The sequence below is a fragment of the Pelodiscus sinensis genome, chromosome 29, assembly GCF_049634645.1.
Source record: "Pelodiscus sinensis isolate JC-2024 chromosome 29, ASM4963464v1, whole genome shotgun sequence".
In the NCBI taxonomy this organism is placed as follows: Eukaryota; Metazoa; Chordata; order Testudines; family Trionychidae; genus Pelodiscus; species Pelodiscus sinensis.
The window spans coordinates 15,323,686-15,341,438 of NC_134739.1; the positions used below are offsets into that span (position 1 = coordinate 15,323,686).

General features: G+C 65.6%; 1 protein-coding gene across 6 annotated transcripts in view; it reads right to left on the reverse strand.

Annotated features, from left to right (window-relative positions):
* Positions 1–11,949, reverse strand: part of SAMD14 (sterile alpha motif domain containing 14) — a 32,568-nt gene extending 20,619 nt beyond the window's left edge. For 3 of the 6 annotated variants that reach the window (XM_075911359.1, XM_075911357.1, XM_075911358.1), the window contains exon 1: positions 6,480–6,695. In XM_075911359.1, the coding sequence (XP_075767474.1) occupies positions 6,480–6,497 (18 nt within the window). In that variant the 5' untranslated portion in view covers positions 6,498–6,695. Of the gene's footprint in view, positions 1–6,479; positions 6,696–9,846 lie in introns of those variants that run through there. The other 3 variants (XM_075911356.1, XM_075911360.1, XM_075911361.1) reach the window with 3 other exon arrangements.
* Positions 11,950–17,753: the final 5,804 nt, after the last annotated feature.

Here is a 17,753-nt window from a genome sequence, read left to right on the forward strand (position 1 = left end):
CGGGGGGGGCTGTCTGCTCTCTAACCCAGTGGGGCGTGGGGGGGCCTTGCTGGTTGCTGGGCTCGGGCAGTGGGTGACTCCACTGGTGGCTGTTTGTAGCACGGCCCAGCAGGACAGCGGGTGAGTCACTAGGCCAGGGGCTCCCAGCCGGTCCGACCGGTCGCCTCCCAGGGAGAGACAAAGGGAGGAGGGCGGAGACCAGCCCCGGTCTGGGGCGCCGGGCTGGAGGAGAGTCAGTTTCTGTCTGGGAAGCAGGGGAGAAGGGGCTAGGGAGGGGGCTGGGATTGCAGGGCCCAGCCACCCCCATCACAAGGGGGGGCCCTGAGGCCTCTTAGCCCCAGTTCCTGTAACCGGATTGCATCTGTGCTGGGCTGTATCTGGGGGACGCAATAAACTCCCTCAATTCCACTGGCTGGCGGAGTCTGTTCGTGCCACTACGGGGGTGCAGGAGACGGGGAACCCCAACGCGCCCCCCCCCCCCCCGGGGATCCTGACATGAGAGGTACAAAGCATCGGGAGCAGCATGGGGGGAGCAGGGAGGGTCCCCTAAAGGGGCCGGGGAGCAGTCACATCCCCCTCTGGAGCCCCCGCCGGGCCCCTTCCCAGCGCTCCCATAGAGCGGGGGGGAGGGGATCTGCCCTGCTCCCAGCAGCCAGATGTGTGAACAGGAATCACCTGGCGCCCGGCCCTGAACACGCACAAGAGAGCGAAGGGCCAGCGGCCCCAGGGACAGGCCACTGACTGAACGGGGGCTGGGATCTCCCCCTCTCTAGGAACAGGACGCTGCTCTCCTGCCCCCGGGCCGGCTCCTCTCGTGCTCTGGGGGCAGAGCCAGGAGCAAGACAGCACCTCGCCCGTGTGACCCCCCGGAATTTACAGAGCCCTGGGGATCACCCCTGTTTTCAGCATAGGAAACTGAGGCACGGGCCGGCTCTCTTTAGACCAAGGATTGTTTACTGTGCGCCCGCACCACTCCTAGCCTGACAGAGTGTCCCGGGCCCACGTCCGCTAGCCCAGTGTTTCTCAACCTTTTTTTATAAAGTACCCCTTAAAAAATTGTAAGTCCCCCCAGTACCTACAGTTTTCAGACACACAACGTTTCTTACTATGGTTGCAACACATTGGTTTAAACAACTTAATCGTAGCTGGGCTGGCGATGACATTTTTGGGTGTAAAAAGTACAAAAATAACAAAGTGCTGCAAAACTTACAACAGAAATTCAGTTTTCTCCCAATTTCAGTTGTTGACGTCCCCCCAGACGTCGCCTGCAGACCGGAGGGGGCTCGTACCACTCGCTGTGAAACACCGGCTGGAGAATAGCAGCTTGCTGTTGCGGACAGCTGCGGGGCTGCCCTTCAGCTCAAGGGGCAGACAGCCCAGGGTTCAAATCCCGGCCAGGGCGGGCAGATGCCTCCACTCCGGCAGCGGAGCCTTTACCTGGGCTAGCCTGGGGGTGCCACTGCCCTGGCTCGGGCTGGGATGCCAGGGCCCCCGGCCAGTGGAGGGAGGCACCTGCCGGCCTGTGACGCGCCCCTCACAGTGTGTCCTACAAGCCAGGCTCCAAGGGCCCATCCTGCTCCTGAGTTCAAAGCCGGCTCCCCCCCCCGTACCTCAGGGAGGTGGAGTAGCAAGTGGGCCCATCCTCCCCCTTAGCACCATGGGGAGGGTGGGCAGAAAATGGTCCCAGCCCAAGAGCACAGGGAGGGTGGGTGGGCCCTGGGGGCAGCAACACTCCACCCCAAGCAAGCTCACAGCAGGCGTTCTGGGGGTGGAGCATGGGCCAGGCCAGGCTGGCTGTTTGGAAGGCAAAGCCTTCCCCTGCCTCTGATACCCACCGCCCTGCGCCTGCCACTCAGCCTCTGACCCCCCGATTCCCGCACACGTGAACTAAAAGTTAAAAACAAAAGTGCAACCCCAGCAGCATGAGCCATCAGAGGGTACAACCCAGGGCCAGCTCTGCCCAGCCCGGGACGAGCTAAGGCCGAGGGGGTGTGACGCAGCCACGTTCGTAAGGGTCAGTCTCCTCCTGTGCACAACCCGGTCAAGTCTCGTGCCTGACCACGGGGCCTTGGCGCGAGGGGGATGGATCAGCCGCACCCTCGGGAACACAAACGAGGCTGGCGTAGAACAGCACCCCCCAAGCTCCCGAGACGGGTGAGGCTCAACTCACCGCTGCCGGGCGGCACCACCGGGAGGGCTCGAATCCCATTACCCCGCTGCAGGGAAGCCTCTGCCAGTTCTGCGGAGGGCAGGGGTGAGCCAGGGTCTGTGGGGGCAAAGTGGCCTGGCTTGGCCAGTGCTCTGATGAAAGGCCCCGGCAGGGCCGGAAGGTGGGCCAGGGATGTGCTGGCCTGAGACTCGCGATTGAATTTCTTCCCTCTGTCCCCACCCCCCGGTGCAGATTCCTTGGCAGTACCAGGAGCAAAGCACCTAAAGCCGCGTGGGGAAGTCGTGGCTCCCGGAGGCAGGCCAACGGGAGAAGCAGCTTTTTATGCCAATGGATTTTCAGTCCCCGGGACGAGGCAGAAGGAGGCAGAAAATTACAGCCCAGCCGGTCATACATCTGCTTTGGCAGCGATTCCTATCGATCTCGGACATCTCCCTGAGTGCAAAGTGGTTTGCAAATGGAACCGCTCCAGCCGCCACTGAAATGCGGCCACCTCTGGGGTGGGGCGCGGCCGCTGGTTGAACAGCAGCACTGCGAGGCATCGCAGGTAGGATGGGAAGTGGTACCAGCCAGCGGGCAGCTGCAGCACAGGTGTAAGGAATGGGAAGGTGGGTTGCCCCCAGATTGCCCCAGGACCCTGGGGCTAATGGCCCTGAGTCTCGGGGTCTCTGCTGACAGAGAGCAGCTCAGAACCCTGGCTGGGTGTCCCACATGAAGGGCAGCAGTCCCCAGAGGTCGGGGGGTCAGCACAGACTTGGCGCTCCTGCTAACCCGCCCTACTTGCGGCACCTCGGCGCCCTCAGCCAGAGGGCTGCTTCCCCGAGCATACGGCTCTGCGGGAGGAACGAGTTCACAGCCTAGGGGGGTAGAACTGGGGGGGGTCTGGACCTCATGTGAAATAATGGATCTGAACAGTGCCCCCTCCCCGAGGCCCTTCCATCACCGTCCGACACGCCCGGGAGAGCCTCCTGCCAGCCATAGGAACACCCACCCCCGGCCCGCCCGCCCAAGGCCTGGAGCACGGGGCTGGCAAGGACTGAAAATGCCCCAAAGCCTGGGCGGTGGGAGGGGGCATGGAGGAGGAAAGCGGGGGTGGGGTGGAGAACTTGGGGTACACGGAGGGCAGGGTTGCAGGAAAGGAAGCTGGCAAGGGAGGAGAGGGAAGGAGAAGGGGCGGCGAGACAGCGGGAAGAGACAAAGGGCAGAATGGAGCCAGGGGACAGGACAGCAGGGTGGGGGTAGCAAGCCCCCGAGAGAAAACAAACCCAGGTGGGAAACAGCCAGAGACCAGCCCACCGCCCCTCTCCAAACCCAGCCGGGGGGGGGGGGGGGGCTCAGCAGGGACCCGGCCCAAGGCCCCTCTCCAAACCCAGCCGGGGGGGGGGGGGGGCTCAGCAGGGACCCGGCCCAAGGCCCCTCTCCAAACCCAGCCGGGGGGGGGGGCTCAGCAGGGACCCGGCCCACGGCCCCTCTCCAAACCCAGCCAGGGGGGGGGGGGGCTCAGCAGGGACCCGGCCCACGGCCCCTCTCCAAACCCAGCCGGGGGGGGGCTCAGCAGGGACCCGGCCCACGGCCCCTCTCCAAACCCAGCCGGGGGGGGGGGCTCAGCAGGGACCCGGCCCAAGGCCCCTCTCCAAACCCAGCCGGGGGGGGGCTCAGCAGGGACCCGGCCCACGGCCCCTCTCCAAACCCAGCCGGGGGGGGGGGGGGCTCAGCAGGGACCCGGCCCACGGCCCCTCTCCAAACCCAGCCAGGGGGGGGGGGGGCTCAGCAGGGACCCGGCCCACGGCCCCTCTCCAAACCCAGCCAGGGGGGGGGGGGCTCAGCAGGGACCCGGCCCACGGCCCCTCTCCAAACCCAGCCGGGGGGGGGCTCAGCAGGGACCCGGCCCACGGCCCCTCTCCAAACCCAGCCGGGGGGGGGGGCTCAGCAGGGACCCGGCCCAAGGCCCCTCTCCAAACCCAGCCGGGGGGGGGGGCTCAGCAGGGACCCGGCCCACGGCCCCTCTCCAAACCCAGCGGGGGGGGGGGGCTCAGCAGGGACCCGGCCCAAGGCCCCTCTCCAAACCCAGCCGGGGGGGGGGGCTCAGCAGGGACCCGGCCCACGGCCCCTCTCCAAACCCAGCCGGGGGGGGGGGCTCAGCAGGGACCCGGCCCACGGCCCCTCTCCAAACCCAGCCGGGGGGGGGGGCTCAGCAGGGACCCGGCCCAAGGCCCCTCTCCAAACCCAGCCTGGGGGGGGGGGGGGCTCAGCAGGGACCCGGCCCAAGGCCCCTCTCCAAACCCAGCCGGGGGGGGGGGCTCAGCAGGGACCCGGCCCAAGGCCCCTCTCCAAACCCAGCCGGGGGGGGGGGCTCAGCAGGGACCCGGCCCACGGCCCCTCTCCAAACCCAGCCGGGGGGGGGGGCTCAGCAGGGACCCGGCCCAAGGCCCCTCTCCAAACCCAGCCTGGGGGGGGGGGGGGCTCAGCAGGGACCCGGCCCAAGGCCCCTCTCCAAACCGAGCCGGGGGGGGGGCTCAGCAGGGACCCGGCCCACGGCCCCTCTCCAAACCCAGCCAGGGGGGGGGGGCTCAGCAGGGACCCGGCCCAAGGCCCCTCTCCAAACCCAGCCTGGGGGGGGGGGGGGCTCAGCAGGGACCCGGCCCACGGCCCCTCTCCAAACCCAGCCAGGGGGGGGGGGGGCTCAGCAGGGACCCGGCCCAAGGCCCCTCTCCAAACCCAGCCGGGGGGGGGGGGGGCTCAGCAGGGACCCGTCCCAAGGCCCCTCTCCAAACCCAGCGGGGGGGGGGGGGGGCTCAGCAGGGACCCGGCCCAAGGCCCCTCTCCAAACCCAGCCGGGGGGGGGGGGCTCAGCAGGGACCCGGCCCACGGCCCCTCTCCAAACCCAGCGGGGGGGGGGGGCTCAGCAGGGACCCGGCCCACGGCCCCTCTCCAAACCCAGCCGGGGGGGGGGCTCAGCAGGGACCCGGCCCACGGCCCCTCTCCAAACCCAGCCGGGGGGGGGGGCTCAGCAGGGACCCGGCCCTCGGCCCCTCTCCAAACCCAGCCGGGGGGGGGGGGGGGGGCTCAGCAGGGACCCGGCCCAAGGCCCCTCTGGGGGGGGGCTCAGCAGGGACCCGGCCCACGGCCCCTCTGGGGGGGGCTCAGCAGGGACCCGGCCCACGGCCCCTCTCCAAACCCAGCCGGGGGGGGGGCTCAGCAGGGACCCGGCCCAAGGCCCCTCTCCAAACCCAGCCGGGGGGGGGGGCTCAGCAGGGACCCGGCCCAAGGCCCCTCTCCAAACCCAGCCAGGGGGGGGGGGGGTCAGCAGGGACCCGGCCCAAGGCCCCTCTCCAAACCCAGCCGGGGGGGGGCTCAGCAGGGACCCGGCCCACGGCCCCTCTCCAAACCCAGCCGGGGGGGGGGGGCTCAGCAGGGACCCGGCCCACGGCCCCTCTCCAAACCCAGCCAGGGGGGGGGGCTCAGCAGGGACCCGGCCCACGGCCCCTCTCCAAACCCAGCCGGGGGGGGGGCTCAGCAGGGACCCGGCCCAAGGCCCCTCTCCAAACCCAGCCAGGGGGGGGGGGGGCTCAGCAGGGACCCGGCCCACGGCCCCTCTCCAAACCGAGCCGGGGGGGGGGCTCAGCAGGGACCCGGCCCACGGCCCCTCTCCAAACCCAGCCGGGGGGGGGGGGCTCAGCAGGGACCCGGCCCAAGGCCCCTCTCCAAACCCAGCCAGGGGGGGGGGGGGCTCAGCAGGGACCCGGCCCAAGGCCCCTCTGGGGGGGGCTCAGCAGGGACCCGGCCCACGGCCCCTCTCCAAACCCAGCCGGGCCAGGAGGGTTACAATGGACTCGCCTGGCTGCTGACGCTGCCGTGTGTGTGTGTGGGGGGGGGGGGGGGGGATGTTCCATCGATTGATGGAAAACAGGGCAGGGGATTGGGCTGCTCATGAATGTTTAAAGTGGGGGGGGGGGGCAGAGCGGGGGGGCTGGGCTCGCCCAAGCGCGGCTTGCTGCATAGGCAGTGCCCCCCCCGCAGAGACGTCTATAAACACCCCGAGTTTAAGCCTCCTCCCACCCCGCCCCCCTTTTCCCTGCGCCCCCATCGCTCCTCACCCCCCCCGACAGGGACACACAATACGCAGCGGCCCTTCCCCGAGCGCAGTAACCCGGCGGGGGGGGGGGGGGGCTGTTTTGCTGGGGCCTTTGCTGCAGCCTCGCGAGCAGGCAGGGCTGGGAACCAGCGACCCACCGGGGGGGGGGGGGGTTAGTTGCAATAAGTCCGATTGTCAATTGCAGCCCCCCCAGCGCGCGCCACGGGGGCTACTCACCGAGGAGACCCCCGGCATCCTCAGCCGCGTCCCGGGCCTGCCATGCCGGGTCCAGGGGCGTCTCTCCCCCGCCCCGCCCCCGCCTCTCCGGCTCCAAGAAGCTCCCAACAATTCGGGGGGGGGGGGCACCGGCCCGCGGGCCGCTCCGCGAGGAGGAGCCGCTGCGGAGAGACTCGCGCACTGACCTCGGCCGGCCGCGCCGGGATGGTCCCCGGGACCCGCGGGGGGGGGGGGGGGCTCGCAGGAACCCGGAAGCGCCTCGAGCAGCCGGGCTGGGAGGGGGGAGGATGCTGCCGGGCCCTGGGGCTGGGAGCGGCAGGACGGGGCGGGAGGCGGCGGCGGGGGGCCTGGAGCGAGGGGGGGGACTCCCCGAGCAGGGCCCCCCCCCCGACAAGCAGCCTGATTGCCAGAGGGGCTGGCCGGGGAGGGGGGGGGACGAGAAAGACTGTAGCAGCTTCCCCGGAGCAGCCCCGCCCCCCCGAAATGCAGCCAGCTCTGGGGGGGAGCAGGGAAGCCGGGGTTCCGCACCGGTGGAAGCTGGGGGCTCTCCTGGGGCCAGGGGCCAGGCGGGCTGGGGGAGGGGGCGCAGGGCCGGACGAGGACGCAGACGGATGGCAGCGGACAGGCGCTGGATGGGCGGCGGCTCGAGCCACGGTCTGGGGCGCGTGGGACGGGGGGGCTAATCCTGACTCTCCTGGATCAAGCTGCTTCCCCGTGCCTCAGTTTCCCCTCTGCCTCCGCTCGAAGGGCCCTGGGGTGCAGGGAGCGTCTCTCGCCATCCCAGGGCGGGGGGGGGGGGGGGGCGCCGGGCACGTGGCAGAAACAACAGAGTTCTGGACTGTGCCAGGACCCCTCCCCCAAATCTCCGCCCCCCAGCACTGGGGAGGCGGAGCCGGCCTGGCGGGTGGTGCTGAAGGGACAGCTCCCGGCCCCGGCCTGGGAGGGAAACCCCCGCGGCCTCCTCCGGGGAGCTGATTGGCCCGAGGGGCCCAGAACAGACCCTGGGGCAGGGAGCGCAGAGACCCAGAGCCCGGCCCGGGGCGGACTCAGACTGGGGTGGAGGACGCGGTCTGCGGCCGGTGCGCGCGTCGGGAGCAGAACTGAGACTTTTCAGAGGTTGGGCCCAAGCGAGGGGGCCTGGGGGCTCATTTGAGCTCCCGCCTCACATGCCAAAATGCTGCGGGCCGGCCCTGGAAGATAGGGAGCCTCAATTCACGGCTAGGGGTGTGTGTGTGTGTGAAGGGAGGTGTGAGTGTGTGTGTGTGTGTGTGTAGGGAGGTGTGTGTGTGTGTGAAGGGAGGTGAGTGTGTGGGGTGTGTGAAGGGGGCGAGTGTGTGTGTGTGTATCTGTAAAGGGGTGTGTATGCACGTGAAGGGGTGTGTGCATGAAGTGGGTGTGAAGGGTGTGGAGTGTGTGTGTGTGAAGGGGTGAAGGGTGTGGGGGGGTGTGAAGGCGTGCGTAGGGTGTGTGAAGGGGTGTGAAGGATGTGCAGTGTGTGAAGGGGTGAATGAGTGTGTGTGTGTGTGTGTGTGAAGGGTGTGGGGTGTGTGAAGGGGGTGAATGTGTGTGCGTGTGAAGGGGTGGTGTGTGGAGGGGGTGTGTGTGGAGGGGGTGTGACGGGGGCCGGTGGCTGCCTACAGAAGGCGGCCCGGTGGCCCCGGTGCAGACGTGGCTGGAAGTTGAGGCTCGGCCAGTGGAGGCCGGGGGGGGGGGGCTGTGCAGAGGGAAAGGGGGCAGAGCTGGGAGCTGGCAGCAGGAATCCAATGGATGTGGAGTTGGGGGGGCTCCTGGGGCTGGGCAGAGATGGGCCCCTCCTGCAGCGAGCACCAAAAAGACCCCCCCAGCCCAGCGCGGCAGAATGGTGCCTGGGAAGGCCCTGCGGCCCGAACTGGGTGTTGCCAGCTTGCCCCAGGGCCTGCCCCGTGGCGCTTTGCTGCTGGGCTGGAAAATGAGACCGGAGATTCTGCCCCCCCCCCCCGAGCAGCAGGAACCCAAGTTGCCAGCCCGACAGCAGCAGCACCGCCTGGATTAGCAACATGTCGAGGCACGTTCCAGGCTCTGTGTGCGCGTTTTAATGCAAACACACACACACACACACAGACACACACACAGACACACACACCCCGCTCCCTGCACACACACACACACCCCGCTCCCTGGCTCCACACACACACACAGACACACACACCCCGCTCCCTGGCTCCACACACACACACCCCGCTCCCTGGCTCCACACACACACACAGACACACACACCCCGCTCCCTGCACACACACACACACACACACACACACACAGACACACCCCCCGCTCCCTGGCTCCTGCAGTCACAGCAAGGAGGCTGCCAGCCTGGGGGAGGACTGGAGACGGCTCGGGCATGGTCTGGTGCCTTCGCAAACCCGACTGCAGAAAGTAGGGCAGTGGGAGGCAGCAGTCCCCATGCCAGCCGCTCCGCGCCTACCCTCCCAGTGCCAATGCAAAGCAGCCGGGCGCCACAGGCAGGAGATCTCTTCCAGCTCACGTTACTGCGGGCTACGATGTAGCAGAAACAAAGCTCAGGCTGGCACTCGTCTCACTTCCGCCATGGAGACCACCGCAGCAACCAGGATATCCCACTGCCCCCACCATCACCCCAGGCATGGTCGATGTAAAGGGGCTGGGCCTGCCCAGATCCGATGGGGAGGGGCACTTTCAAAGATGTTATCACTGTAGCTGGTCGGAAAACCAGTTTACATATGAGAATTTTTTTGAATCATTTCCCCGCGCCAAATGGGAATGAAAAGTCAAACTCTCCGAAGTGTTTCAAGAACAGAAATAGGAAATAGAATTAATAAATGGGATCAGGTCCACAGAAGAGTTTTTTTTCTTGGCCTTAAATCAACTTAAGCTTCTTAAAAAAAAAAAAAAAAAAAAAAAAAACCCAGGTTTGAACTGAGAAACAGACCGGGCGTTTCCTCGTTCTCCAAACTGGCCCCTGGCCCACAGAGAGTTTTGGTTTTTCCGAGGAAAAATGACATTTGATTGAAAGAGTCCTGGCCACCTTTAATAAGAATATAAATGATTCTGCTGCTGAGCTCCTAGGAAGGTGTGCGGGGCAGGAACGGGCATTGAGCTGAGCTTTGTTTCTAACTATCTGTCGCATCCCACCCGCTAGGGACAAGGGACAATTGCAGCAGAAAATCCAGAGGGATGCAATAAACCCCAATGCGATGACTCCTCGAGAATTCGGTACTCGTAGAAAGCAGGGGAGGAGACCTAGCAGAGCAGCGCTTCCTCCTCCTGCCACTTATTGCTAATTAGGAGGATGAAGTGTGTTACCGTAGTGCCCGAGCGCTGTACGACACAGACTGGCACGCGTGGGACTCACCGCTGCAGCGCCTCCTGCTGGTAGCTCTGGGGGATGAGTCCTCTTTCAGCAGGACATCCCCGTCTGGGGGCATCCCCCCCCCCCCCGCTCATGTTCCAGACCCACGTTGCGCCGGGCGTGCAGCGTCCGCTTCCTGGCACACCCCTGTGTGCTCTCCTCCCCCTGCCAGTCCTGTGTCTCTACCGCCACTGTGGCCTCCAAGCCCAGCCCCTCTGTCTCAGGGGCCAGCCACAGTCAGCCTGGGGGAAAAGGGGACCCAGGCCAGGGACCCTCTGGCTGCAGCCTCTTCCTGCCCCCTCTGCCTCTTGTTCTGGGCCACTTCCCCGGTGACCCTTTGCAGCCTCCTGGCCTTGTCACAAGGCCGCAGCCCCACAGGGATCAGGCTGGAGACTCTAGCCCCACTGAGCCTGCCCAGCCCTGCGCCCCTAGATCCCAGACCATGCTCCTTCCCTGGTCAAGGCCGGACTACTTCCTTGCTGCTGGGCAGCTCCTTTTATACAGGGCAGCTCCCCCAAGCTACACCCTGATTGGTTCTTCTAAGCCCTTCTCTGATTGGCCAAGCTCTGTGCAGCTTTCCTTAGCCTGCTTGAACCTTTCTTGGCCAGTGTGGAGCAGCTGCCCCACCACAGAGGCCCAAAGCCAGTCCCTGCCCCATATATAATAAACATGATTGTGTCTCTCCCCCATGTGGCCTGGTGGCTGCTTGGTCGCCGCCCGTGGACGCTTCCCCAAGATCGTCACTGAAGGTGCCTCCGTCAGCAGCCAAAGGGATGCGCCAGTTTCCTAATGTCCCCAACGGCTGGCAGGACCCAGCCCCGGTGCCTCCTCGGCAGCCCCCGGTGCTCATCCCAGACACCCGGCTGGGCCCTCAGGAGGACGTGAGGGGGCAGATGTGAGCAGGATCTGCTGTGATTCCGGCAGGGGCTGGCCTGGCCCCACACGTGCACCGGTTCTCTCGCACGCACAGAATCCAGTAGCTCCCTCGCACACAGGGGCTCAGCCCAAGACACACACCCAGTGCCCGTGCAGAGCCCAGACCACGGACACATGCCCAGGCAGTGGCTCCGTCACACACCCAGCCTCGCGCCGTCTCGCTGTCTCTCCGTTAGTCACGGCGGCATCAGACCCAGCCACAGGTGACGAACACGTTCCATGGCTCCAGCAGCACCCCCTGGCCCTGCTGGCCACCCAGCACAGAGCAATGGCCAGGCATGCCACTCTGCGGGGTCAGGCATGGCTCTGCTGCCCCTCCCCCGTGTTGAGAAAGACTCTGGACAGCTTCCCCTTAGGAAGTACCAATCCGTGTCACACATACGGAATGGGAAGTGACTGTCTAGGGAGGAGTCCTGATCTAGGGGTCAGAGTGGACCAGGAGCTGACTATGAGCCAACAGTGTGTCGCTGCTGCAAAAAAAGCAAACGTGATTCTGGGCGGCATTAGCAGGAGTGTTGTGAGCCAGACACGAGGAGTCGTTCTCCCGCTCTGCTCTGATTCGGCCTCAGCTGGAGTCTCGTGTCCCGTTCTGGGCAGCGCATTTCAGGAAGGATGTGGAGAAATGGGAGACGGTCCGGAGAAGAGCAACGAGAATGATCAAAGGTCTAGAGAACACAAACCATGAGGGGGGGCTGAAGGAACTGGGCTTGTTTAGTTTGGCAAGGAGAAGACTGAGGGGGACATGAGAGCAGTTTTCAAGTATCTAAAAGGGTGTCACAGGGAGGAGGGAGAAAACTGACCCAGGCTGGGGAGGAACGGTGTCCAGAGCCTCCGTCTGGAAATGGGGACTGGGGAGGACCACGGGAGGATTCCCTGTTGTGATCCGTCCCTCTGGGGCATCTGGCACTGGCCACTGTCGGCCGACCGGACACTGGGCTGGATGGACCTTTGGTCTGACCCAGTCTGGCCGCTCTGATGTTCTCCTGGGCCTCTGACAATAGGACAAGCAGCAATGGGCTTAAACTGCAGCCAGGGAGGTTGTGGAATCCCCATCCCTGGAGATACTGAAGAGCAGGCTGGACACACACCTCTCAGGGATGAGCTAGACCAGTGGTCCCCAACCTTTTTCGGTTGTCGGGCGCCAGGGGGCGTGGCCGTTTGCCCGCCGGGCGCCAGGGGGCGTGGCCGTTTGCCCGCCGGGCGCCAGGGACCGGGGGCGCCCCCCCCATCCGCGCGCCCGGGGGCGGGGCCCCACCTAGCCGCGCGCCCGGGGGCAGGGCCCCCCCATAGCTGCGCGCCCGGGGGCAGGGTCCCCTCCAAGGGCCGCGCGCCCGGGGCCGGCGCTCCCCGTCCCCCCTCCCCCCCCGCCGACTGCCGAGCCCCTCCTCCCCCCCCCGCCGAGTGCCGAGCGCCCGGAGCCGGCGCTCCCCCCTCCCGCCGAGTGCCCGGAGCCGGCGCTTCCCCCCGCCGCCTCCCGCCGAGTGCCGCGCGCCCGGCGCTCCCCCCGCCAAGCGTCCGTGCGCCATGTGCCCGGGGCCAGGCCAGCCCCCGAGCACCTGGCGGGCGCATTGAAATGCCCCCGCGGGCGCCATGGCGCCCGCGGGCACCGTGTTGGGGACCACGGAGCTAGACGGTGCGTTATCCTGCCGTGAGGGCAGGTGACAGGACTCGGTGACCCCTCGAGGTGCCTTCCAGTCACTGATCTTGTGGAAAATAAAGTCTTTTCCAAAAGATCCCTTATCCCTCTATGAAATAAGGGAGAAGGGATCTTTCGGAAAAGGCTTTATTTTCCGCAAGATCAGCATCTAGACTGGCGCTTTTTTCCAACAAAGCTCCGTGTGGAAAAAAAGCAGCAGCCATTTTTATGCTAATGAGGCAGGGGAGATTTAAATCCCCGCTTCATTAGCAATTGCGATACGTCTAATTTACATCCCTTTTACGAAAAAGGGACGTAGCCAAGGAGCGAGGGGTTTTGCGCAATGGGCACTCCTCTGGCTATGATGAATAAGCCGTTTTGCACAAAAAGGTGTGTGTGGAGGGGAAATGGGGGTTTTGCGCAAAAACAGCCTGTCAGAAGCGCAGGTGCCCTCGTGGCCGTTCTGTGAAGGGCCATCAGAGCTTTCTTGCAAGAAAGCGTCCGTGTGATCTGGACGCCCTCTGGCACAAAAGCGCATGGTTTTTCCCATGCGCTTTCGCAGTGTGGACGCGCTCCTGCGCAAGGCGTTTTTGTGGCAGATCCCTTCTGCAGAAAGCTTCTTGCACAAGACACCTGCAGTCTGGACGTAGCTGGGTGCTTAGCACATGTATTGGGCTTGCTTGGGAACTGTCCATCGAGCGAGGGTATTCCTGGGTGAGGCCTGTCTGTGGCAAAGGACCCTGCACACCCGCAGGAAGTTACGCCCTGAGCCCCAGGGTCTGGGGAGGGGTGGGTGTGCCGAGAGGGTGGGAGGGACAGAGATGTGCGCGGGTAGCTCACTCCCAGTGTCCCCAGCTTGGAGGATCTGCTGTCTGCTCCAAGGACAGACACAAACGGCCTCGCCCTGGACGTACGCTCCCTGGGACACCCCGAGCACCCAGGCGGGGTCAGACCCAGGGGCCATCTGGCCCAGCACCCTGTCTGCCCACAGCGGCCAGGGCCAGGTGCCCCAGAGGGAGGGAACAGACCAGGAATCATCCAGTGACCCCTCCCCTGTCGCCCCTTCCCAGCCTCTCACACACAGGCCAGGGACCCGTCCTGGCTAATCGCCACTGAGGAACCCGTCCTCCATGCACTTATCTAACAATCTGCCCCACGGCCAGGAAATCTACCCCACAGCCAGGAAATCTACCCCACGGCCAGGGAAATCTACCCCACAGCTGAGGGAAATCTACCCCACGGCCAGGGAAATCTACCCCACGGCCGAGGGAAATCTACCCCACGGCCAGGAAATCTACCCCACGGCCAGGGAAATCTACCCCATGGCCAGGAAATCTACCCCATGGCCAGGGAAATCTACCCCACGGCCAGGAAATCTACCCCACGGCCGAGGGAAATCTACCCCACGGCTGAGGGAAATCTACCCCATGGCCAGGAAATCTACCCCACGGCTGAGGGAAATCTACCCCACGGCCAGGGAAATCTACCCCACGGCTGAGGGAAATCTACCCCACGGCCAGGAAATCTACCCCACGGCCAGGGAAATCTACCCCACGGCTGAGGGAAATCTACCCCACGGCCAGGAAATCTACCCCACGGCCGAGGGAAATCTACCCCACGGCTGAGGGAAATCTACCCCACGGCTGAGGGAAATCTACCCCACGGCCAGGAAATCTACCCCACGGCTGAGGGAAATCTACCCCACGGCCGAGGGAAATCTACCCCACGGCCAGGAAATCTACCCCACGGCCAGGGAAATCTACCCCACGGCTGAGGGAAATCTACCCCACGGCCAGGAAATCTACCCCACGGCTGAGGGAAATCTACCCCACGGCCGAGGGAAATCTACCCCACGGCCAGGAAATCTACCCCACGGCTGAGGGAAATCTACCCCACGGCCAGGAAATCTACCCCACGGCTGAGGGAAATCTACCCCACGGCCAGGAAATCTACCCCACGGCTGAGGGAAATCTACCCCACAGCCGAGGGAAATCTACCCCACGGCCGAGGGAAATCTACCCCACGGCCGAGGGAAATCTACCCCACGGCCAGGGAAATCTACCCCACGGCTGAGGGAAATCTACCCCACGGCCGAGGGAAATCTACCCCACGGCCAGGGAAATCTACCCCACGGCCGAGGGAAATCTACCCCACGGCCAGGAAATCTACCCCACGGCTGAGGGAAATCTACCCCACGGCCAGGAAATCTACCCCACGGCTGAGGGAAATCTACCCCACGGCCAGGAAATCTACCCCACGGCCAGGAAATCTACCCCACGGCCAGGGAAATCTACCCCACGGCTGAGGGAAATCTACCCCACGGCTGAGGGAAATCTACCCCACGGCCAGGGAAATCTACCCCACGGCTGAGGGAAATCTACCCCACGGCCAGGAAATCTACCCCACGGCCGAGGGAAATCTACCCCACGGCCAGGAAATCTACCCCACGGCCGAGGGAAATCTACCCCACGGCTGAGGGAAATCTACCCCACGGCCAAGAAATCTACCCCACGGCTGAGGGAAATCTACCCCACGGCCGAGGGAAATCTACCCCACGGCCAGGGAAATCTACCCCACGACCAGGGAAATCTACCCCACGGCCAGGGAAATCTACCCCACGGCCGAGGGAAATCTACCCCACAGCCAGGGAAATCTACCCCACGGCCGAGGGAAATCTACCCCACGGCCGAGGGAAATCTACCCCACGGCCAGGGAAATCTACCCCACGGCCGAGGGAAATCTACCCCACGGCCGAGGGAAATCTACCCCACGGCCAGGGAAATCTACCCCACGACCAGGGAAATCTACCCCACGGCCAGGGAAATCTACCCCACGGCCGAGGGAAATCTACCCCACGGCCGAGGGAAATCTACCCCACGACCAGGGAAATCTACCCCACGGCCGAGGGAAATCTACCCCACGGCCAGGGAAATCTACCCCACGGCCGAGGGAAATCTACCCCACGGCCAGGGAAATCTACCCCACGGCCAGGGAAATCTACCCCACGGCCGAGGGAAATCTACCCCACGGCTGAGGGAAATCTACCCCACGACCAGGGAAATCTACCCCACGACCAGGGAAATCTACCCCACGGCCGAGGGAAATCTACCCCACGGCCGAGGGAAATCTACCCCACGGCCAGGGAAATCTACCCCACGGCCAGGAAATCTACCCCACGGCCAGGGAAATCTACCCCACGGCCAGGGAAATCCACCCACCAGAACACGAGGGAATAGACCCCGCAGCAGAGGCTCTCAACCTTTCCAAACTACGGCCCCCCCTTCGGGCGTCTGATTGGTTTTGCACACCCCACATTTCACAACCCCAGGCTTACGAATCCCGAAGCGCCCGGCGGGCCAGCCCTGCCAAAGGGGCGACGCTCCCATTTCTACCCTAGAGCGGGCAGCGGACGCGACTGGAGCAGACCCGCTGCCCTCCCGTCGCAGTGGGGCTCCGGCGCTGGGTCCCGAAGTCCTTGTCTGAAACCGGCGTCTCTGCCGCCGAGTGGACGAGCCCCGGGCCCCCAGGGTGCGTGCCTGCCGGGGAAATACCTGCCATGGAGGGTTCCCAGGGTCTCCCCGGCCGTGCTCTGCGCAGGGAAGGCGTGTGACGGGCGTCGGCGTGGCTGGAGCAATGGGGATACAAACGGACACATCACACCCGCACCCACCTCCTGGGGCAGGGCGGCCGGGGCCTGTCCGCTCACAGCCGGCCGAACGCCCCCCCGAAGGGGGTCTCCCCGCTGGTGAGATGAGCCACCGGAATAGCGGGGCCCTGCACGTATCCGCTACGAAGCGCCGCCCGACGCGGATACAAAAGCAGAGGCGCCGCCGGTCCATATATATATATATTATGTACAGACACACGGACCGGTGCGAGGAGCTCCATACAAATCCCAGGCGCTTCCCGCCCGCCGGCCCCCCCCCCTGCTCCTTGCAGGGGTTTCACGCCCCCATTTCACAGCCCCCCCCCGTGCTTTGTGCAAGTCCCCGTTGGCTGTCGCTCCGCTCCGCATTGACCGGCTTGTCCACACCGCCACTCGCCGGCAGAGGCCTGGCTCCCCCAGCCAGTCATGGCAGGACGCAGCGCGCAGGGGCGCCGGAAAAGCAGTTTTGGACCCTGGGGGGGGGGCAGCTGGACCCTGTTAACCCTTCGCAGTGAAGACGAGGCGCTAATGCCCCCCCCCCGCAGTCTGCAGCTGACCAAGCAAAACGATGACTCCGGGCACATGGGAACCCTGCGCCTGTTTAATCTACAACTGGGGACGCGGCTGTGACACCGGACTGACCCTCGCCGGCCTCGCGCCCAGGGGCCAGCGGTGCCCTTGTAACGCTGTCGGGGAGGGGCGCCCGCCTGGACCGGTGCAGCTCCGGGGACTCCTGGCAGGCACGAGAGCGGGACCCGGGCCTGGCTCGGCAGCGTCGCCCCGGCTCAGGAGGGGCCCACGAGTTCACTTGTCACGAGCGTGGGGAGCTGTCTCTCCTGCCCCGCACGCAGAGGCTCTGGGGGCTCCCTGAGTCCCAAGGCACAAAGGAGGCAAAGTGCCCGTTTGCCCAGAGCCGGCACAGAGACAAAACTGGAAGGAAGGAGGCTGGAGCCAAAGGCCTTGGACAGGAGACGATTGCACAGCTGGGACTAAACCGGGCTCCAAAGCGGTGGGGTAAACGGGGCTCGTCCACGTGCACAGGTGTGAGTGCACCAGCGCTCCCTGCCTGCACGGGTGTGAGCTCACCAGTGCAAGGATGAGTGTCAGTGCCCCACTGTGCAAGGGTGTGAGCTCACCAGTGCCCTGGCCCACTCACAGGTGGGAACACACCAGTGCCAGGCGCCGTGCATGCTGGGAGCACCCGGTTCCCAATGAATCCAGGTCCAGCCCGTGTGTCCCCTGGGGGCGGGTCTCTGCTGCGCCAAGGCCTGTGCGTGGTTCGTTTGCTCCCTCTCCCCGAGAGTGAAGCCGGGGGGGGTGCCCAGCCCGGGCCCTGCCCAGCAGCTGGAGCCAGCCCGCCGGGGTGCCGCACAGCGCCGAGTCTCTGCCGGGTTCCTCCCATCGGTCGCGGCGTTGGGCTGCCGTAGTCGGGCCTCCCCGTGTCCACGCAGCCGTGGGGGAGGGGGCCAACGCCCCAGGCTTTGCCCAGCAGGCTGCTCTGAGCGGGGGGGGCAGGTTTCTGTCCGGGAGGCGTTAGCTCCATCGCTGGCACCGGCCAGGGCAAGGCGCTGGTTCCTGGCCTCCTCCGGGGCGAGTGCGGAAGGGTCCCCAGGGCCCCGAGCAGCTGTCTGGCGTCCTGGGTGTCAGGTTCTGCCCGGCGCCGGGCCGAGACTGCCCCTTAAACCAGACCCT